The sequence below is a fragment of the Syngnathus acus genome, chromosome 17 (assembly GCF_901709675.1).
Source record: "Syngnathus acus chromosome 17, fSynAcu1.2, whole genome shotgun sequence".
Taxonomy (NCBI): domain Eukaryota; kingdom Metazoa; phylum Chordata; class Actinopteri; order Syngnathiformes; family Syngnathidae; genus Syngnathus; species Syngnathus acus.
The window spans coordinates 5,781,450-5,802,937 of record NC_051102.1 but is presented as its reverse complement, the minus strand read 5'-3'; the positions used below and the strand labels follow the sequence as shown (position 1 = coordinate 5,802,937).

Genomic DNA, 21,488 nt, shown 5'->3' with positions numbered 1-21,488 from the left:
TAGGTTTTATAACCTACACTTAATATTGTGTTCAACTTGCACTCTCTCTCCTCTATGAGTTGTGTTTCAAAATGGATGATGACTGTTGTTGTTTTTTTTTTCTTTTAGTTGAGCCGGGAGATTAGAGCAATCAGATTAGGAGCGTTGCTGTTTCTGTGGCCGTACTGCTGAGCAGAGTGGCATCCATCCGTCCATCCGTCCGTCGGGTGTGTTTCTGCAGCACAGTCTAACTTGTTCCTGCATCCTGGTGGTCTACATGCAGCGTACCTCGGACCCGGCGCTCCTTCTGAGGTAAAGCTCTCACACACATTCACACAGTTGTATTTTTATTGTCTTGTGTCAACTGGAGCATGAGCCTCTGTGTAAGAATGTCAAATGTGGGACGATTGCTGTGCTATTGCTTACTTGGTGTCCACAAGAAAAACATGGAAGAAAAATGTGTGATTTATGTGTTGACAACAAAGAGTTTTATTTGCTCTCAAATGTTTGTGGATTTACGGTAATCTTAGAATATTGTGATTTGTTTTTGTCTTGAAAAAAGTTTCGTCACAAAAAATATAACTTTAGAGCCATAAAAAAAAAAAAAAATAGCTGAAATTCCCCACCTGCACGCTCGGCATAGCTGGTAGGCATCATTCCAAACAAATTACTCCTCATGTATTCTGCGTCTCATCTGGTCAGGATTTACAAGTTTTTACAATGTCGCATAGATGTTATTGTTCCAAAGCCTGCGTTTTAAATCTTCATTCACGATACATCTGCCGTGTTGTAAACATGGCTAAAATGAAAACATAATTTCCTGCTACTTTGTTGCATTGTTCTCTGCGCTGTCTTTCAAACACAACCAATTATTGCAGATGGCAGCCTGCTATCGCATCTTTTCTTTGATTTGATTGTATCATCATAATAATGGGACTTGGAAAAATATGATTTGACCTAACAAAAAAAAAAGCTACAATATTACAGCAATATATATTAGTCTTTCTGTAAATGCTGCTGTTTTGGTTAGCAGCAGAGTTCAAAATGGCACAGTAGTAAACACTCAACTGTATCTAAATACTGTATGAATTAATATAATGATTTACTTCAGGTTTTGCGGGGGGGAAAAAGGACCCTGACATGACTTGTTTCCCCAGGTTTAGCAAAGTCACATGACCCCATTTGAAGGTGAGCCATGAAGACGGGCTCTCAAATCCGCCTATTGCTTTGGAAGAACTGGACCCTACGCAAAAGGCAGAAGGTAACATTAATGGTTGCGCACTTAAATCTTGTTTCAAAGGCTTTCTGTCGCTAATACGCTTGTTTGTTGCAGATTCGCTTCCTGGTGGAGCTCTTGTGGCCTGTTTTGCTGTTCGTTGGTCTGGTGTGGCTGAGGAAAGCCAACCCGCTCTACCAGCAGCATGAATGTAAGAGCAGGCAATTCAAGGAAGCCATCGATTTGATATTCATAAACGTTTGAACTCGAGTTTTGTTGAGGTCGACATGGACCACACAATTGCAGAGTGACAATATGTCCTGTGAGAGTTGTGCTAATATTTTAGCCTAATTTAGCTCTCCATGACATTCCAGGTCATTTCCCCAACAAGGCCATGCCGTCTGCGGGCGTGCTTCCATGGATCCAGGGCATCTTCTGCAATGCCAACAACCCCTGCTTCAGACACCCCACCAGAGGAGAGTCTCCAGGGGTCGTCTCCAACTATAACAATTCAATGTGAGTAACTCGCGTCATTATTTATTGACACTGTACAGCATTTTACATTTGTTTTTTGTTTTTGCTTCAGATTGTCACGCTTCTACACAGACATCTTGGAGATGTTTAGCGACACAGAGGTGCACCAGCTGAGACGGATGTGGCATGAGGTGTCTGCCTTCTCCGACTTCATGGACACATTACGCAACAATCCAGGTGGCGTGTCAGGTGCGATGGAAATCTCAAATGCTGGCCAAACGCTGGCAGAAGATTCAAATCAGAGTTCTTTGCTTGGTCAGCTGAGAGTCATAGCAAGGGAATCCCTACGAAAATTGTTGGTCGATTGATATCGAGACTGTCTTAGAATCCTGCCCTGCGTTCAGGTCGCGGTCTAAAGATCGAGGACATCCTGAAGGACGACGAGCTTCTGACGGCGTTCTTGCTGCGAGATGCCGAGCTCCCCCAGTCTGTTGTCTACCAGTTGACCAATGCGGAAATCCGAATAGAACAGGTGGGGCTTGGTGGACGCTAATGCTATTGCTAATGGCAACCAACTGTAGCTTCAATCTGCTACAGTTTAGTAAACATATAGTGTGCAATGATCCGATGGGAAGAATAAAGCTGACATTTCAAAATCTATTTCTTTTTTTAATCAACCTGATGTATATGTTTATTTTCTGCGTCTTGTTCCTCGGCAGTTTGCGTCAGGCATCCCGGACCTGCAGTTGAAGGACATCGCGTGCAGCCAGGCACTACTAGAGCGCTTCATCATCTTCCCGAGCCGCCACGGCCTCCACAGCGTCCGCAATGCCATGTGCGCCCTCAGCCAACAGCGGCTGCAGAAGATCGAGGATGCGCTCTACGCCAACGTGGACTTCTTCAAGATCTTCCAACTGGTGAGACTTGCGATGTAATAGTGTACCTAATAAAGTGGCTGGAAGCGCTCAGCAGGTGACTCAGGCTTTATCCGTCTTGCCCCTGTTTCTCTAATGGGCTTAGGTTGGGCCCCACCCACATAGGCTAAGAAGTGACCCACAGCGTCTTGTCTTGGCTGACAGATTAAACAAGTTGTGCACCATGCTCATAACCTAATGTTTCTGCCATTTAAATTAATAGATATACCATTAATTATTTTACCGCCGCCCCCCCACCAGAACATCGAGAAGCGGCGCACCACTGGAATAATAACAAAATTAATAGAATGTAAAATAATTAAAGTTTTCGCTTCATGATTTAATGCTTCAATTCAATTCTTTTGGTGTGCCCACCTTGACCACTAGGGGGCAGTAAAAGACGCTCATACAGACAAGCCAAGTGTATGTATTCTTAGTGACTAAATAAACTGCAATGATATTCGTAATTTTTCCATAAAATTGCCAATATCTCACAATTCTTGTCAGAGTTTGTATACTTATGAACATGACTCAATACTCTTGAATTTTTATGATCATTTTTAGAGTCAACCTTTCCAGGGGACTATGAAGCACATTGTTGCAATTTTCCAACTCCCGCCAACGCTCCCTCGTCAGTCTCACTTCCCCTTGCCCAAAAATTCTCTTCATTGAGCTGAAAGCGTGAAGAATGTGCCAGGAAGGACGTCTGGCGTATTTGTCTTGGCGTCCCCTCCCGTGCTTTCCCAACATCACCACCCCCCGGCCTACTTCCCTTCAGCAAGACAAAGAAAAAGCTGATGACTCAACATGTCTTCTCCCCTCAGTTGCCTCGCATTATGGACGGCTCTTCCGAAGGGGTGGACCTGCGGCAGTGGGGTCGCGTCCTCAGGGCGTCGTCAGAGAGGATACGAGAGGTGAGCTAGCCCACAATGCACTGCTGCCGCTCCTTGTATTATCCCACCCCAACCGATCCCTTCAGCCACCCACTCCTGAGGTCCTGCAGGCTATTATTAGCCTCTTAACCCCTGTTGTATTTTTAGTGGTCCTCTGATTATCTTTGCCAAGAAGCGGATGTGTTTTTTGTTTGTTTGCTTGGCCCAGTCTACAGTTTTTGATGCCTTGATTTATTTTCCTTTAACATCAATTTTAACCTCATGAAAATTGAATAACTGTTCCTTATTTTCTATACGTGAGGTGGGGGGGGGGGGTCAGGGGTCATCATCATCACTTCAGGCCAGATGAGTAAGAATAGCGGGTAGGTGTGTTAACATTCCACGGAGATGACACATCCAGCCAGGTGGGACCTTTGTGTCGCCGTGGTGACAGAGAGGCGCCAAATGCTTCCTGTCTGACTTCATGTATTCTTTGGAATGTGTGGGTGACATCATCAAAAGCCAAGACGGCGAGAAAAAAAGCAGAGCAATCCATTGTCAGGAAATATGAGACAAAATAATTCAAATAAGTTTGAGCAGAAAAAAAATAAAATATTGAAAAGATTACGAAATGATTTTGAGGTAATTAAACAAAAGTATGGTGACTAAATCTTTTTTGACAAATTTTGTTGAAAAAATGGAAAGAAAATTATCGTTTTCCTCCCATCAGCTGATGCAGCGCAACAACTCCCGGGCACTCATCAAAGCAGTGACTTCGCTCTTCGGCGATGGCGGCCCTGCCTCTTTCTCGGAGCTGACGGCGTCCACGTCCAGCCTTTTTTGCGGCTACCCGGAGGGCGGCGGCGCACGTGTACTTTCCTTCAACTGGTACGAGGACAACAACTACAAGGTGTTCCTGGGTGTCAACAACAGCCGTGCCCGTGACACCTACGTCTATGACTACACTACCAGTGAGTTCAACCTGCCAACAAATATTTTCTTCATTCGGCTTAACATTTTCAGTCACCCATGAGGAAAAACCCAATTAAATGTCTAAAATGTCCTCATCCAATATAAGATTCAAAATTTCTTTCTAAATTCTAGTTGCGACCCAAATTGTCTTTCTAAATTCCTAAATTCAAATTAAACTCAAAATGCCAACCAAATCCAGTTAAGCACCCAAAATACCTTCTTAAATTCAAATCATGACCCAAACATAATTTTGAAATTCAACTACGCTCCAAAATATCTAAATCAAAACCCCGAAACATCTTCCTGATTTCATTTTTAATGTCCTCCCCCCATTGAGTGAAATCATATTGTTGATGTTTGCAGCTGGCTTTTGCAACAGCCTGATGGAGACGCTGGAGTCTAACCCGGTCACCAAAGTGGTGTGGAATTCTGTCAAGCCCCTGCTGATGGGAAAGATCCTCTACACTCCTGACTCCCCTGCCGTCCGGAAGATATTAAAAAGCGTAAGGGAGGAGTTGCCCGCCTGCCAGCATCCTGACCCCTCTGACACCCCTCGCCTCCAACACTTTAATCATGTTTGTTTTGTGTGTGCGTCAGGCGAACACCACCTTCGAGGAGCTGGAGAGGCTGCGCAACATTGCCAAGATGTGGGAAGAGGTGGGACCTCAGCTGTGGGCTTTCTTCCACAACAGCGTGCAGATGAATGTGATCAGAGTAAGACTCTAAAATTATTTATGAAAACGAGGACCATGAACTTCCTCAATGTCTAAATTCCACCTCACTAAAAATGTTAAAATTGAAGCCTATGAACTTTGCCTGACAACAATTGAACCAATCAACAAGTAAACAACTAATACTGCACACTTGCAAGTATTATAAAATGATCTATAATTTTCATATTCAAACACTACAAGGAATATCCCCAAATCACTTAAAATGATCTAGTTATGATGATCACTTTTGGTTTCATTGATGTATTCTTGTATGTGTCATGGCCACAGGACACACTGGCAAACCCCACGGTGATGAACTTTGTGGACACGAGCCTGGAGGATGCCAACGTGACCACCAGAGATATCCTCAACTTCCTGTACAGTGGCTCAGAAGAATGGCGACAGGCAGGAATGTCCGGCTTTGACTGGAGGAACATTTTTAACGTCACTGACCAAATCATGCACACCATCAACAGATATGCGGAGGTGAGAATGAAGCATCTATTAGTGTGTACCTGTTTGTCTATAGCTACCTAACCTACCTAGCTAGATAGCTAATTCAAGAACTTACTGTAAAATTGTCTTTCCTGACTCTAGTGCATCACTCTGGACAAGTTTGTGGCCTACACGGACGAGTCGCAGATGATCCACCAGGCCTTGTACCTGCTGGAGGAAAACAAGTTCTGGGCCGGCGTGGTCTTCGCCGACATATACCCCTGGACCACCAGTCTCCCACCACATGTCAAGTATAAGATCCGCATGGACATCGACGCCGTGGAGCGCACAAACAAGGTCAAAGACAGGTCAGTGAGGATGTTCTGAGTTACATCCTGGTACGATTGGGAGGTGACATCAGAGTTGTAGTCACGAGTGTCCTCTGTTTATTTTCAGGTACTGGGATCCAGGCCCTAGGGCGGACCCCGTGGAGGACCAGAGATACATCTGGGGTGGCTTTGCCTACTTGCAAGACATGATTGAACATGGCATCATTAAAGTGCACACGGGTCACGATTGGCCACTAGGGGTCTATGTGCAGCAGATGCCCTACCCTTGCTACGTGGATGACCTGTGAGTCTGCACTGCTAGTTACATATCTAGAAAGAACATAGCTAAGTTGGTAACCCACAAGATATCTAGGTACGTACATAGATAATTACGTAACTACCTAACAGTTCCTCGTGGCTAACTCATTAACTGAGTGAGTAGATTTTTTTTTTTTTTTTTTACAAGATTTTTGTTAACGAAGCATAACCTCTCCTTGGCCGGCCATCAGCTTCATGATCACGCTGAACCGCTGCTTCCCGATGTTCATGGTGCTGGCGTGGATCTACTCAGTGTCCATGACAGTGAAGAGCATTGTATTGGAGAAGGAGCTGCGCCTCAAGGAGACCCTCAAGGCCATGGGCGTGGCTAACGGTGTCCTTTGGTGCACCTGGTTCATCGATAGCTTTGTCACCATGGCGGCCAGCACGATGCTGCTCACCTCCATCATTGTGGTGAGTTAGTAGGTAACTACCTAGCTCACTAAGCATCTATGTTACTGACCAACGAGATAGCAAGTACTGTAGTTAGCTACCTGACCAGATAACTATAACAAATTCACTAACCTACTTACTAACATGATAGCTGGACAAGTAAGTACTTACCGTAATTTTCGGACTATAAGTCGCGGTTTTTTTTCATAGTTTGGGTGGGGGGGCGACTTATACTCAGGAGCGACTTATATACATATATATGGGTTTTTTTTCACTTTTTTGGGCATTTTATGGCTGGTGCGACTTATACTCCGGTGCGACTTATAGTCCGAAAATTACGGTACATAACTACCTAGATACACGCCATATGACCTACTTTCAGGGTGGCAAGGTGCTGAACTACAGCGACCCGGTGCTGGTGTACCTCTTCCTGCTGACGTTCACCGTGGCCACCATCATGCAGTGCTTCCTCATGAGCGTCTTTTTCAACAAGGCCAACCTGGCGGCAGCGTGCAGCGGTGTGCTTTACTTCACCCTCTACCTGCCGCACGTGCTTTGCTTCGCCTGGCAGGACCGCCTCACCGTCAACATAAAGATGGCCGCCGTACGTAGACAAAAGAAAACACTTTTTAGAAAGAGGTTGACGATGTCGCTCATCTCCCCTCCAGAGCCTGCTGTCTCAGGTGGCGTTTGGCTTTGGGACAGAGTACCTGTCACGCTACGAGGAGCAGGGCGTGGGCCTGCAGTGGGACAACATTCAGACCAGCCCGCTAGAGAAGGACAACTACTCCTTCCTTACCTCCATCTTTATGATGGCGCTGGATGCCATACTATACGGCATCCTGGCCTGGTACCTGGACAACGTCTTTCCAGGTGAGAACTTGGGACTGAGGTGCTCTGAAATGTGCTTCCTTTCTTATATCCCCTTGTTGACAGCTTTCCAAATATGAATAGCAACATAAATGAATTATTCAGCTAATAACTAACTAACTAACTAACCAATACGTTCTTGTGATTCTTTGCAGGTCAGTACGGCATTGGTCGGCCATTCTACTTCCCCCTGCAGCCTTCCTACTGGCACAAATCTTCATCTGCAGCTGCTGCCACAGATGACCTAGGTATTGCTAGTTCACAAATGCACAAAATGAATGTGTTAAAAAGAAAACATTGTATATATAAAAAAATAAAAATAACATCGCAGACATGTCACTGCAATACCTTGAAAGTGTTTAATTGGTTAAATAACTGATTTCTTTCACAGTTGCACCAGAAGCAGACAATGCAGAAAAGGACCCTGAAAATGGCGGCACACCTGCACACACTGTCAACACCTGTAACGGCTCAGCCAGCAGGAAAACCTGCAAGCACCAAAGCAAACGGGAGCGCCTGGAGAAGGAGAAAGAGCGGCTGAGGCTACAGGAGGAGCAAGAGGAGAAGGAGGAGGAGGAAAACGCCTCCGGGAGGCAAGAGGGTGAGGAAAAAATTGCGGAGAACATGCTAAGAGCTTCACCTAGTGGACAAGGGAGATGTTACATGTCTGATAAGATACCAATACTGTACTTCAGTTTCAAGAGCGTGAGGAAAAAATTGTGGAGAATATGCTAAGAGCTCCACCTAGTGGTCAAGAGAGATGTTACATGTTTGATAGGGTTAGGGTTAATTAATTAGTCATTTAATTTAATAATTTTAACAGTACCATATTTTGAAAATAAATTTGAAATTCAACAAAGGTACTTCATCCTGGTAGGCCTGCTTTTGTTTGAGCCGGATCCATTGGGTCTGGAGTTGGGGGTTTGCATCCAGGAGCTGGTCAAGGTGTTCCCAGGAGGCTCTCGCCCCGCTGTCGACCGCCTCAGCCTCAATTTCTACGAGGGTCAGATCACCTCCTTCCTGGGACACAATGGGGCCGGCAAGACTACCACCTTGTAAGACCACGCCATCATATGTTTATTGTTTACCCAAGTTGTGATTTTTTTTTTTTTTTTGGTCTTCTGTCTAGATCCATCCTTACCGGGCTCTTCCCGCCCACGTCCGGTTCTGCTTACATCTACGGAAGAGACATCCGCACCGACATGGACACCGTGCGGTCCTCTTTGGGGATGTGTCCTCAATACAACATCCTTTTCAATCAGTGAGTACCTCTCTTGCCACAGAAGACACACTCAAAGGACACTTTATTAGGTACACACGCGTGTTTGAAATACATTCAATACAATAAATGTTTTCTGTCTTTACAAGAGTAATAATAATGCTCACTTTTGATATATATATAAAAAAAAAGATATCAATAAATCCTATAAACTAAAATAATTTTTGAATAGACAGCATTGTGTTGGCACTGAAATGTAAAATAATACTTAAAAAGAGATTTCTGGTTTTTGTTTGGCTTCCAGCCTGACAGTAGAAGAGCACATCCTGTTCTACTCGCTGCTGAAGGGTCGCACGCACGCCGAGGCGCAGAAAGAGGTCGAGGACATGCTGGTGGACCTGGGCCTACCTCACAAGCGAGAAGACGAAGCCCAGAACCTCTCAGGTTAGGAGTTGCTCTGCCTATTTTTTGAGTGGAAATGAGAAAAAGCTCAGCAAGCCTCTGTTTTGCATCAACAGGTGGCATGCAGAGGAAGCTGTCGGTCGCCATGGCGTTTGTTGGCGGCTCCAAGGTGGTCATCCTGGACGAGCCCACTTCCGGCGTGGATCCTTATTCCAGGAGGTCTATATGGGACCTCCTGTTGAAATACAGATCCGGTACAAACAGATCAAGTTACGTTGAACAGGATTTTGTCTTCTTATGTTAACGGAATGCTGTGCAGGTCGCACGGTGATCCTGTCCACACACCACATGGACGAAGCCGACCTACTGAGCGACCGCATCGCCATCATCTCCAAGGGCCAGCTGCACTGCTGCGGCTCACCGCTCTTCCTCAAGAACTGCTTTGGTGCCGGCTTCTACCTGACCCTGGTGCGCCGCATAAAGGACCTCAAGAAGAAAGAGGTGAGCTTTTCAATGCAGATTTGTATATTCCGTGTAAAATTAAAATATATATATTTTGAAATATTTGTATTAGATCAGAACATTTTAAAAAGCTATGAAAAACGTTGTGAATGATTTGTCTTCTTGCGCCAGAACGACTGTGACTGTGCCTCCGACTGTTCCTGCACCTGCTCCATTTGCACCAGACACAAGGATCAGTCCCAAAACCTGTGCCTGACAGCCGAACGGGTCCTCGAGGGTGAGATCCAAGTGTCACCAAACCATCAAAATGCCTCACCTTAAGCCCGTCTGTGATGTCCGCAGGGAACCTGGAGAGCATCAGCGGCCTCATCCACCACCACGTCCCCGACGCCAAGCTCATCGAAGCCATCGGTCAAGAGCTCACCTTCCTGCTGCCCAGTCGGTGCTTCAAGCACCGCGCCTACGCCAGCCTCTTCAGGGAGCTGGAGGAGACCCTCGCCGACATGGGCCTCAGCAGCTTTGGCATATCCGACACATCCCTGGAGGAGGTACACCTGCCTTATGAATGGAGCTCATGTTCAACAGGAAAACAAAAAACACAGTTAGTAAATTTGTATTTTAATCTTTTTCATGAATGTACAACCTTTGCAGATCTTCCTAAAGGTGACAGCAGATGGCGAGGCATTAGCGAGCAATCCCGCCACCGCTGGTAATGATCAACACCTCCCTCCCACGTGTCCTAGCCCTCCAACGTCACACGTGTTGTGTGTTTGTCACCTGTGTTCTTCCCCATGTCACTTCTTACCTGTAGAAGACTGGATGTTGCAGAGAAGGAAAAAGGAAGCGGGAGTAGATGAAGGTCAGACATGGGACAAGTGACGCTTTTATTGGATTTTACCACCTAGCTTTTTTAAATAACAGTAAGATAAAAAATGACTTAGGCAATGATGCTATTTGGCTAATGATTTGTAGCCATCAGCTACCCCGAGTTCTGCTCCTTCCAGTTTATTGCTTCCTCGCTGCATCGCTAGTTCATATTTAGTAAATGTTTTTTTAAGCGCTGTGCATGTGTGTCAACCACAGAGCGCTACGATGCCATGCAAGCTAACAGCGTTACGCTGCACGCCGCGTCAGACTGCAGCGCTGGCAAAGGCTCAAGGCAGGTGAAAGGAGCCTCGCTGATCCTGAAGCAGTTTCATGCACTACTTGTCAAGAGATTTCATCATGCCATTCGAAGCCGCAAAGACTTTGTGGCGCAGGTACAATATGGTCTTTTGGCCTTATTTCCATCAAAATCCACTTTTTTTTGTGTGCAATATAAAAAGTAATCTAGATCAGATTCTGAATTTAGTCTTTCAGTTACAAAACGGACGTGAATCTGGATTAAAAGTGGTTTGGTTTGTCATTTTAGATTTGATGTGGTTTGATGTTTTTTTCTATGATGGTTCAGATTGTCCTACCTGCCAGCTTCATCCTCATAGCGCTCATCTTCACCACCATCGTTCCACCCTTTGGAGAGTACCCCAGCCTGACGTTGAGCCCCTGGATGTACGGACCGCAAGTCTTCTTCTTCAGGTTGCCTGCCATGTGACGTCACATTTGTTCTTCTGAGACGGTCTGCTCGAATACCGCAATGACCTTATTCATGGTTGTCTTTCCAACGCAGTAATGAGAAACCCTTGGACCCGACCATGAGGCACTTCGTAGAACGCTTCTTAAGGCAACCGGGTCTCGGAACCCGATGCATGCAAGGGGAACCACTGGGGTGAGTAGCACAGAGGAGGCTGGTGTTGGCGGTAAACTGATAAGAATCAAATAAAAGTTGGAGTTTGGGCATTTTTCCATCTTTCACTTGCCATCCAGGCTGCCTTGCGACCACGAGCCGTCCGAGTGGCAACGTCCCGACGTGGATGCCGTGACGAGCAACATCCTGCAGAGTCCGGAGTGGAACCAGAGGAACCCGTCACCCTCCTGCCTGTGCAGCAGCAGCAGAAAGCTAACCATGATGCCCATCTGCCCCGCTGGTGCCGGAGGCCTCCCGCCCGTGCAACGCTTGGAAGCCACGGGGGACACCTTGATGGATCTGACTGAGCGCAACATCTCGGACTTCTTAGTCAAAACTTACCCAAGTGTCATCAGAACAAGGTGAATGTGCAATTTTGCCTTTGATGCTACGTTTGAATTCTCAGCTCTATGCATTCCGATACTGGAAGTCAAATGTTGCATTGCTATATTACTTGGCTAATGTAAATGTCTCATTTCTCTCTGATTCATTTCACAGTTTGAAGAGCAAATACTGGGTCAATGAACAAAGGTAAGGTCCAAAATAAAATCCATAGTACCACGTGTCCCAAATGAATGGAGTCTCTCCTCAGATATGGTGGCCTGTCCATCGGAGGACAGCTTCCTATCCTGGATGTGGAGCCCAGAGACATTGAAAACGTTTTCCGTCAACTGGGGCGAATGCTCAACATCACGGCGGTAACGAGTACCGCCATTAGTTGAGCCGTTAGCGCGTCGTTTGACCTCCTCCAAGCCTGCTCATCAAAAATGTCCTCTGGCAGGGTCCACATTCCAGAGTGGCACTGCGGGAGCTCGGACCTTTCCTACGATATATGGAGAGTGAATTTAACGTAAAGGTGGGCGCTATTTGAGGAATTACGGTCATAAATGGAGCACACCAGTAACAAAAAAATGGTTCTTCCCTGGCAGGTGTGGTACAACAACAAAGGCTGGCATGCCATGGTGGCCTTCATGAATGTCGCCAACAACGCCATCCTGCGGGCGTTCTTGCCCACTAGTGCCAAGCCCATCGAGTTTGGCATCACCGCCCTCAACCACCCACTAAACCTCACCAAGGAGCAGCTTTCCGAGGTCACTGTGTGAGTGCTGAGCCCGAGACACACAAGAGCTCAATCGAATGCCGGCAGTTGCAAATTTGACAATTTGGGCTCATTTGCTCCCGTTAGACTGACCACATCAGTGAACGCGGTGGTGGCCATCTGCGTAATCTTCGCCATGTCCTTCATCCCGGCCAGTTTTGTCCTCTACCTAATCCAGGAGCGTGCCAGCCAAGCCAAGCACCTGCAGTTTGTCAGTGGCGTTAGCCCTTTTATCTACTGGCTGTCCAACTTCTTCTGGGACATGGTGAGGGGGAAGCTACACCTAACAGTTTGAGGGATTATTGCTCTATTTTTATTTTTCATGTTTCATCCAGGTGAACTACTCCATCAGCGCTGCCATGGTGGTCGTCATCTTCGTGGCATTTGACAAAAAGTGCTACACGTCCCCAGCCAACCTGCCTGCCCTTGTAGCTCTGCTCCTGCTCTATGGGTAACATTATTACCATTGTATTCAAAAACTATAAAAAAGTAAAACTACTCATGCTTCAGAAGGACCTGACAGAACTATTGGTGTGCACATTCAGGTGGTCCGTGACGCCCATGATGTACCCCATGTCGTACCTGTTCAACATCCCGAGCACTGCCTACGTGTCGCTGTCCTGCATCAACCTGTTCATCGGCATCAACAGCAGCGCTGTCACTTTCATCCTGGAGCTCTTCGAAAACAACCGGGTAAGGACAGTCACGTTGGGTTTGTCATAAATGTGTCAGGGTCAAAAGTTCTCTAGCTAACTTTTCGGGTCTGGGTGTGTCATCAGTCGCTGCTGATGTTCAACAAGTGGCTGAAGAAAGGCCTGCTGGTCTTTCCTCACTTCTGTCTGGGTCGCGGCCTTATCGACATGGCCATGAACCAGGCGGTCACCGACGTCTACGCCCGTTTCGGTAATCACGTTTTTTTACGCACGTGACTTGAGTCGTAATCTTCCCTGTCTGATGATTGTGTTTTGGGCAGGTGAGGAGCACACAGACAACCCCTTCCGATGGGACTTTATTGGGCGGAACGTTTGCTTTATGGCGGCGGAAGGTTTTATCTTCTTTGCTTTCAACCTCCTCATCCAGTACCGCTTCTTCTTGGACCACTGGTAACACATCATCATGACTACACAGTTGTTTCCAATGAATTTTTTTTTTTAAATAGAAACAATTTTAACGTCTTTGCAGGTTATCAGACAGGAAACGTAGCCCGGCGGCAGACGAGGACGATGACGTGGCATGCGAGCGACGAAGAATCTACGATGGCGGCAGCAAGTCGGACATCCTGCAGATCCAAGACCTCACCAAGGTCAGCAGTGGAGGATTTTCTTGCAACTTAATGCTAAAAGTACGAGTAAAAACAAAGTCAGTGCTTTTGTTTATTTCTATTTCTTTGCTTCTCACAGACTTATGTGGGCAGCAAAAGGGTGGCTGTTGATGGGATCTGTGTGGGTGTTCCCGCCGGTGAGGTGAGCTTGCTGTTTTTTTTTTTTTGTTTTTTTTGGTAGGCAACACCATCTAAACTCAAGACAACTGAGGCAGAGTTCTGTACATAGAAAAAATACACAGTAATGAAATGAATTAATGAACGAATATTATCGGGTAACATGAAATAGTCGACTATAATCATTTAGCAAATGAGCTGACGTTCTTTTTGCCTTCTCAGTGTTTTGGACTTTTAGGCGTCAACGGCGCCGGCAAGACGACCACCTTCAAAATGTTGACAGGCGACACTGACGTCAGCTCCGGGGATGCTACTGTGGTTGGTTACAGGTATAAAACCACAAACCTTCAGCTTAGGATGGGCTTTAGGTTATCGTAAGCATCTTATGGTAAAGGGATAAGTTTTAAAAATATCTTTAAATTTGGATTTGACTTTATGTTAAGTTAGAAAAATCTTAAATTGGTTTCCACAGTCATGGATGTACGGAGTCCTCCCATTGTTGATGATTATTCCGATTCAAATTTCCATTTTTGGGAAGCCATCCAGCACGTTATAAGGTCACACTAATTGAAATATGAGTGTGATTAATCGTAATAACTACAAATATGAACGTGAATACATTAAATGAAAACAAATGGTTGTGGAGACGCTGCAAATGGCTTTGGGCCAACATTTTTCTTCCTTTCCCTCATTAACATTCTGTAAGGGTAAAAGTCACATTTAAACGTCAAAGCCAGCAAAAAAGAAGAAAAATGAGTGTCGAGGGTGTAACTTGTCATGTTGTGTCACAGCATCCTGAAAGAAATTCTGGACGTGCACCAGAATATGGGATACTGTCCGCAGTTCGATGCCATTGATGAGTTGCTGACGGGCAGGGAGCACCTGTACCTGTACGCCCGCCTCAGGGGGGTGCCCGAGGATGAGATCCCCAGGGTAAGGAGGACCTTGCCACAATATTAGTGCTGTACTGATGAGCCCAGAGAAGTTGAGATCTCTCCGTGAACAAAATTAAAACCACTTTGGGACAGTGTCAATTATGTCTAGATTTTTTGCTATGTCTTGCTCCTGATCCTCCTTGAGCAGCAGGGCTTTGTGGTAATATTAATAATAATAATCCCACCCTCCCCTGCTTTAGGTGGCAGAGTGGGGCATCCAGAAGTTGGGCTTGTCGGAGTACGCCGGCCGCTGCGCCGGCACCTACAGCGGTGGCAACAAACGCAAACTGTCCACCGCCATCGCCATGATCGGTTGCCCGGCGTTAGTTCTTTTGGTGAGTCAGCCACTCGGCTCCTTGGAATTATTTATATGCATCACTGCGTGCTTCTCCAGCTGTGCAAATCTTTGACTTTCAGGATGAGCCCACCACAGGGATGGACCCGCATTCCCGCCGCTTCCTGTGGAACGCCATTTTGAGTGTCATCCGTGACGGGCGGGCTGTCGTGCTGACGTCGCACAGGTTGGATGATGTCGTTGATCACATGTTAACATGAAGACGTGATAGCGTGGACAAGGCGGAGGGAATACTAGTCATTTTTGGCACAAAATCTTACGGCTTATGCTAGAAAGCAAAAAAATCTCAGGTTAATTATAGGCTCTTTAAATACTGACGTGTGGACTGATTCCCATTTAACATGAAAATGCAATTCTGAGCACAGCCACATTGCTGTTATACAAGGGTGTGAACACTTGTGCAACCACATTATCTCAGTTTGTTTTTAGCTCTCTGTTTCGTGTCCACCAGCATGGAGGAGTGCGAGGCTCTGTGCACGCGACTCGCCATCATGGTCAACGGCACCTTCAAGTGTCTGGGTACCATCCAGCACCTCAAATACAAGTAAGACAACCAGTGATGCCATTTGACACTTGTTGCTATGGAGAATAAATCAATGGGCGACATCTCCTTTGCGCAGATTCGGGGACGGCTACGTGCTGACTATGAAGCTGAAGGCGGCAAAAGCGGGTGCGCCTCCTGACCTGGAGCCCGTGGAGGCATTCATGGAGAGCAGCTTCCCGGCGTGCGTGCGGCGCGAGAAACATTACAACACGCTACAGTACCACATCGCCTCATCCTCGCTGGCCAGGATCTTCCAGCTGGTCGTCTCCAACAAGGAGCGACTCGGCATTCAGGACTATTCCGTCTCGCAGACCACGCTAGACCAGGTAAGTACCTTTTGTGTACTCTACCGTTGTGTTTTGTGTCCCGTATTTTCCGGACTATAAGGCGCACCTAAAAACCTAAAATTTTCTCAAAAGCCGACAGTGCGCCTTATAGTCTGGTGCGCCTTATATATGGACCAAATTCCTAAATTGAAACTGGCCCGAAGCATTGTGTCATGAAATCAATCATAAGTGGCCCGCTGAAGACTATGAATCATGAATCAAAAAGACTGGATTATTATTTTGTGATTATAAAGTAATTTGTTAAGTCTGAAGTTGAAATAAAGATAAAATGGAGAATGATTTGATTTGGATTAAAAATCTGACATGATGCATTAATGGTGCGCCTTATAGTCCGGTGCGCCTTATATAAGGACAAAGTTTTAAAATGGGCCGTTCATTGAAGGTGCGCCTTATAGTCCGGTGCGCCTTATAGTCCGGAAAATACGGTACCTTTTGTGTGAGTGTGATCATTTTGTGTTGTTTATGTTTGGTTTTATGTATTGAATTATAGCAATAATGTAGCGTGTGTGTGTGTGTGCGCGTGTGTGTGTGTGTGTGTGACACCTGCAGGTGTTTGTCAACTTCGCCAAGCAGCAGACGGCGGAGGACGACGTGGTCACGCTGCAGCGACGCGGTGTGGGTGCACGCAAGGATGTCAAAATCGCGCCGGTGAAAAGGAAAACCTGAGATGAACTTATTAACAAGCTACGCGTGTACAAATATATATTGTATGTAAGTACTGACAAATGAATATGCAAGCACCCGGAGGCTGTACAGATGTGGTGTTTTTAATGGATGTTTGCATATCCCATTTTTATGTAAATGACATTTACAAATGAAAGTGCATGCTGTATATTTAAGATTTGATTATGTAATGCTATGTTCATTCTGAGAAAGCAGTGTAGACAAGTGCAGATCACGATTTTATATTCACCACAAATAAAACAGTAGACGCTTTATATGTATATTCAAAAATGGCCAGCCGTCATTTAACCCTTCGATGCACAAGTGAGTTTACCCCACACTCTTCCACCTATGTGGAACCCACATATGGTTCCCTAACCGGGAATCAAACCTAGGCCGCCCAGATGCAGGACAAAAACTGTGAGGAATAACAATATTATGTTTAATAAAGAACAGGAATAACATATTTCCAATTAATCGGCAGATTATTCATTACTCTGCCAAATATCGGTATTGGACTCAAAAAATCCATATCACCACAAAATGTCTGCGTTTAGGCGTCGCTGTCGGTTTTGATGATGTGGAAAAGCGTGACATTGAAGAGCACCTGGTGTCCATTGTTCCAGCCGTAGAGCGCTCGCTCGCGGGCGTTGTAGTCCAGCATGGACATGTGGAAGTACTGGTTGTGAAATGGGATGTCGATATACTCGTATGCGGACGTCCGGGTAGAGTAGGCATAGTACACCTTGGCGCCGGTCAAATGCGAGTTGGTGATGTAGAGCGTGCCGCAGATCATGAAAGACTCGCCGGCGTTGCGCTTGGAGTACTCTGTGTTCCAGGTGGCGAGCGGCCGCAAGGTGTCTGGGTCCAAGCGGCTCAGAACCACATTGCCGGCGTTGCGGTTGGTGGCGTAGACGGCCCAGAGGCCCAGCTCGTCGGCCATCAGGTCGATGTCGGAGAAGCCGCCCCACGTGTACGGGTAGACGTTGTGGAAGCCGGCTGAGTCCAGCGCCCTCTGGGTCAGCACGCGGGCCGTCTGTAGGCTGTAGCGCACGATGATGTTGCTCTGCATCTTGTTGTAGTACAGCGAGCCGTTGTATACCACGTGGTTGGTGCCCGCCCACTTGAAGGGCAAGACGTGTGTGCGAGACTCCACGCCGGACACAAAGTCCGCCATGGAATTGTACTGCTTGACGATCTTGTTGTTGGTGTAGCCGTCCATGTACCAAACCTGCGGAGAGAGGCCAGCAACATCAGCAAAAGAGATGTCAATTTTTTAGAAGCAAGTTGCATTTGCCTGAGAAAAAGCTTTTATTATATATATTTTTTTTTTCAGGAAAAGTTCTGCACTCAAAGGAAATGTTCTTGCCAAGAAAGTCCTGCCAACACAAATTTCCGAAGTCTGCCTCACAAAAAAGAATACTTACTTTGATGTTTTCAGGAGAAGCTTGCGGGTCTGTCATCCATGCGCCGAACCTGGTCCCGGAGGTCTTCACTGTGAGCGGGCTGCTGATCTTCAGCAGCTTGCCGCATGCTGCACACACACGTACACATGAATACGCACCCGCACAGAAATTCTAAGAAAAATATGCCAATGTATGATAGTGAGGCCCCAACTGACTGAGTTTGCTCATGCAACTCCTCAGGCGGGTTTCCAAGTTGAGGACTTTCTTGTTGAGCTTGTCATAGTCAAATGTTCCCATCTGTTCCTGCACGGTCAGCAAGACGGCCGACAGATTCCTGATCTCATCCTTGAACTGGGAAACGATCTGGGCGTCCGTCTTGTACTGCTCCAGCACGGGGATCAGTGGCTGGAGTGAGTCCATCTTCTCCTTCATCTCCTGCAAAGACGTCAGGAATACGCATGGGAATCTTCTAGCGCTTGAGGTGGCAATGTAGGAGGGACCGTATAGAGCACCTGGAAGTTTTTGCTGGCCAGCGTCGTCCTGTCAGAGTCCATCTGTCTGAACTTGGAGCGCAGACTTTTAATGAGGCTCTCCATCCTCACGATGTACTGAAAGTCCCGCTGAGTACGCAAATTGAGAACCTCCATGGACTGAGACATGTTCTGGACCTGCTTGGGAACAACATTCAACTAAGGATTAATGTCATTCAATCCGTCCGTCCGTCCGTCCATCCAGCCACCCACCCGACCCATCCATCCATCCATCCATCCATCCATCCATCCATCCATCCATCCATCCATCCATCCATCCATCCATCCATGATTTCTGACAACTTATTTATGTTTAATGTCTCTTCACACTGACACAAAGAAAGACATTAGAATTTGCCAGCACAGAGAATGACTCAGCGTCTATTCATTTGTGTGTGCATGAGCGTTTCCACATGCTTTCTCCAGGAGTTGTCGCAGCTGGCGTTCTTTGGCATCCCGGGAGCACAGACTTTGCCCGGGTGCCACTACCGTGCACACACAGCGGCCGGCGGCATCCTGGGCAGAATCAAACACTTGCCAGCCCTCCCGCTGCCCCACAGTGGTCTGCTTGGACACACATGCACAAAGTCACATTGGTGGTGGCTCCTATCTGGGTCGCCACAGCGAAAGATCCGTTATTGTCAACAAACAATAAAATATGCTAATCTTTTATTAACAAAAACAATTTTAACAAACTTAAAATACATAAACTTGTAAAGCATCTGAATTGGTCAAGATAGCAAATCAATTCGCAGTTAGTAGACTCTTTAGTACAATAATAATAAAAGAATAATTTGAATAATTTACAAAATAAGAACAATGTAAACTACATTTAATCAAAAAAACGTTTACCATATGATAACATACAAATTAGGCAGCAGTAGAAAGTATTATCCATATTTAAAAAAATGTGAATTATTAAAAATAATAATTTTGAGTTTCGCTGATTCGAGCTGTCATTTGGAGGTGTCATTGAACTCACCACAGGCGGCCAGGAGCCAAACAGCAGCAACACAAACGGAGACGGCGTCCACATCTCGTGACGTGAAAAGACACAAGATAATTTCAAGCAAACGGGTAAAGTGGAGAAGGAAAAAAAAGCGGCAGCGGTGAGCCATAGGTGGTCCACTCGTGACTTGATTCTGTTGTCTCCGCTAGTGTTGGCTCGTGAGTGAACGATTCGTTCAAAAGAACGGTTTGTTTTTCAGTGAACGAGAGTGAACGAATCTTTTTTCAGTTCATATGACTTCAACCAGTAGGTGTCGGTAATGCGCATTGAAGCTGGTGCCACCTCGCCGTAAAACAAAACGAAGAAGAAGATGACGTAACTTCTCGTTCACGAACAAGTTGTGAATTGCATTTCCCGTTCACTAACTGAACGTATCTGTGAGTCAGTGATTTGCATTTCCCGTTCATCGCGAGAACGGATCAGTGAGGCAACGAATCCGGACTTTCCTGTTCGCGAACGAGTTAATGGGTGAACTGCCTTCCCGTGCATTAACGGATCAGTCAGTGAACGTGTTGTGTCTCCCTCCTGGCGTGCACTATGTAAGCCAGAATGTCGATTTACGATTTGCCAAGGAAAGAAAGAACCACACACTGAAACACCACTTCTTTTATGCACGTTTTCTCCAAGCTAACGGCTAACTTTATTGCATGAAGTAATTTTTATTTTATAACACTTAAAATAACGTGTATGCATATATACGCCTAAATATTGTTATTCAATATATCTATTGCAATTTCACATTAGATTGTTGGTTTGAAATTTACTTTTATTATTATTATTTTATTTTAATAAACATTAAAACCTGTGAAAACTTGTCTGGTGTTTTATTCCTTGTTTTTATTTTTTTGGGCATGAAAACAAAAATCTGACATTTGGTTAACTGCTTTATATGACAATATGTATGTTTTACGTTGTGTAATATGTGTTGGTGTCCCCCTAAATAAAGAGCAAGTAGTCAAATACTCACTCTTGACACGTACAAAAAAATTCATAAAGTTATTAGGTTCACCTGAAAATGGTGGTGTACCTAATGGAGTGTCCGTGTGACGTCACAGATCAACCAGCCAATCAGGAGGTGGGGATGAGGGCAGGTGTGGCACTTTTCACTTTCAGTTCAGCTTTGGCTATGATTTTTCCCTAATGACGTGGCCTGTTATTAGGTACACCTGAAAATGGCGGCGTACCTAAAGTAGTGTCCGTGTGATGTCACAGATCAAACAGCCAATCAGAAAGTGGGGGTGAGGGCGGGTGTGGCACTTTTCACTTTCAGTTAAGCTTTGGCCATGATTTTTCCCTAATGAATTGGCCTGTTATTAGGTACACCTAAAACGGGCGATGTACCTAATGGAGTGTCCGAGTGATGTCACAGATCAACCAGCCAATCAGAAAGTGGGGGTGAGGGCGGGTGTGGCACTTTTCACTTAAACCAGGGTGTCGACCTCCAGTCCTCGAGGGGCCGCGTTCCAATATGTTTTCCAAGTTACCCTCGTTAAGTGCACCTGCGTGAAAAGTTTTAGCCACTTTCAGGTTCTGCAAGAGCTAAAACTTTTCACGCAGGTGCAGTTAACGAGGGAATCACACGGACACTCCATTAGGTACACCGCCATTTTCAAGTGTACCTAATAACCGGCCACTTTATTAGGGAACTATCATGGTCAAAGGTCACAGGTGTCAAGCTCTAGTCCTCGGGGCCGCATTCCAACATGTTTTCCAACATTCCCTCGTTAAGTGCACCTGCGTGAAAAGTTTTTGGTCACTTTCACGTTCTGCAAGAGCTAAAACTTTTCACGCAGGTGCACTTAACGAGGGAA

The 21,488-nt window shown here is 45.9% G+C and overlaps 2 protein-coding genes across 6 annotated transcripts; one reads left to right on the top strand and one right to left on the bottom strand.

Annotated features, from left to right (window-relative positions):
* Positions 1–91: 91 nt before the first annotated feature.
* On the top strand, positions 92–19,316 carry LOC119137577 (retinal-specific phospholipid-transporting ATPase ABCA4-like). 4 transcript variants are annotated; one of them, XM_037276999.1, is made up of 50 exons: positions 92–291; positions 1,137–1,240; positions 1,313–1,406; positions 1,570–1,711; positions 1,782–1,918; positions 2,074–2,201; positions 2,389–2,586; positions 3,408–3,497; positions 4,186–4,426; positions 4,791–4,930; positions 5,025–5,141; positions 5,429–5,626; positions 5,738–5,943; positions 6,032–6,208; positions 6,414–6,636; positions 6,998–7,219; positions 7,284–7,488; positions 7,641–7,733; positions 7,877–8,086; positions 8,363–8,540; positions 8,615–8,746; positions 9,009–9,148; positions 9,223–9,360; positions 9,426–9,607; positions 9,740–9,845; positions 9,911–10,116; positions 10,220–10,427; positions 10,652–10,827; positions 11,019–11,143; positions 11,235–11,333; positions 11,432–11,713; positions 11,850–11,882; positions 11,944–12,049; positions 12,133–12,207; positions 12,281–12,450; positions 12,538–12,715; positions 12,786–12,901; positions 12,996–13,143; positions 13,230–13,353; positions 13,424–13,553; positions 13,633–13,753; positions 13,851–13,913; positions 14,111–14,217; positions 14,680–14,821; positions 15,024–15,158; positions 15,241–15,344; positions 15,630–15,722; positions 15,799–16,048; positions 16,619–16,780; positions 18,174–19,316. In XM_037276999.1, the coding sequence occupies exons 2-49, from the start codon at positions 1,175–1,177 to the stop codon at positions 16,733–16,735; spliced, it is 7,071 nt and encodes a 2,356-aa protein (XP_037132894.1). In that variant the 5' UTR covers positions 92–291; positions 1,137–1,174; the 3' UTR covers positions 16,736–16,780; positions 18,174–19,316. The 4 variants fall into 4 exon arrangements, with proteins under 4 accessions (XP_037132894.1, XP_037132893.1, XP_037132895.1 ...); XM_037277000.1 differs by lacking the exon at positions 18,174–19,316 and having other exon boundaries at positions 94–291; positions 10,220–10,277; positions 10,380–10,427; positions 16,619–18,033; XM_037276998.1 differs by lacking the exon at positions 18,174–19,316 and having other exon boundaries at positions 93–291; positions 16,619–18,033.
* Positions 16,821–19,832, bottom strand: LOC119137597 (noelin-3-like). 2 transcript variants are annotated; one of them, XR_005100947.1, is made up of 7 exons: positions 19,651–19,832; positions 19,086–19,232; positions 18,651–18,806; positions 18,354–18,573; positions 18,160–18,266; positions 17,200–17,963; positions 16,821–17,067 (listed from the first exon to the last, which is right to left on the bottom strand). XR_005100947.1 is itself a non-coding variant. In XM_037277056.1 (6 exons), exons 1-6 carry the CDS (start codon positions 19,702–19,704, stop codon positions 17,286–17,288), a joined length of 1,362 nt encoding a protein of 453 aa, XP_037132951.1. In that variant the 5' UTR covers positions 19,705–19,832; the 3' UTR covers positions 16,821–17,285. The 2 variants fall into 2 exon arrangements, 1 of the variants encoding a protein (XP_037132951.1); XM_037277056.1 differs by having other exon boundaries at positions 16,821–17,963.
* Positions 19,833–21,488: the final 1,656 nt, after the last annotated feature.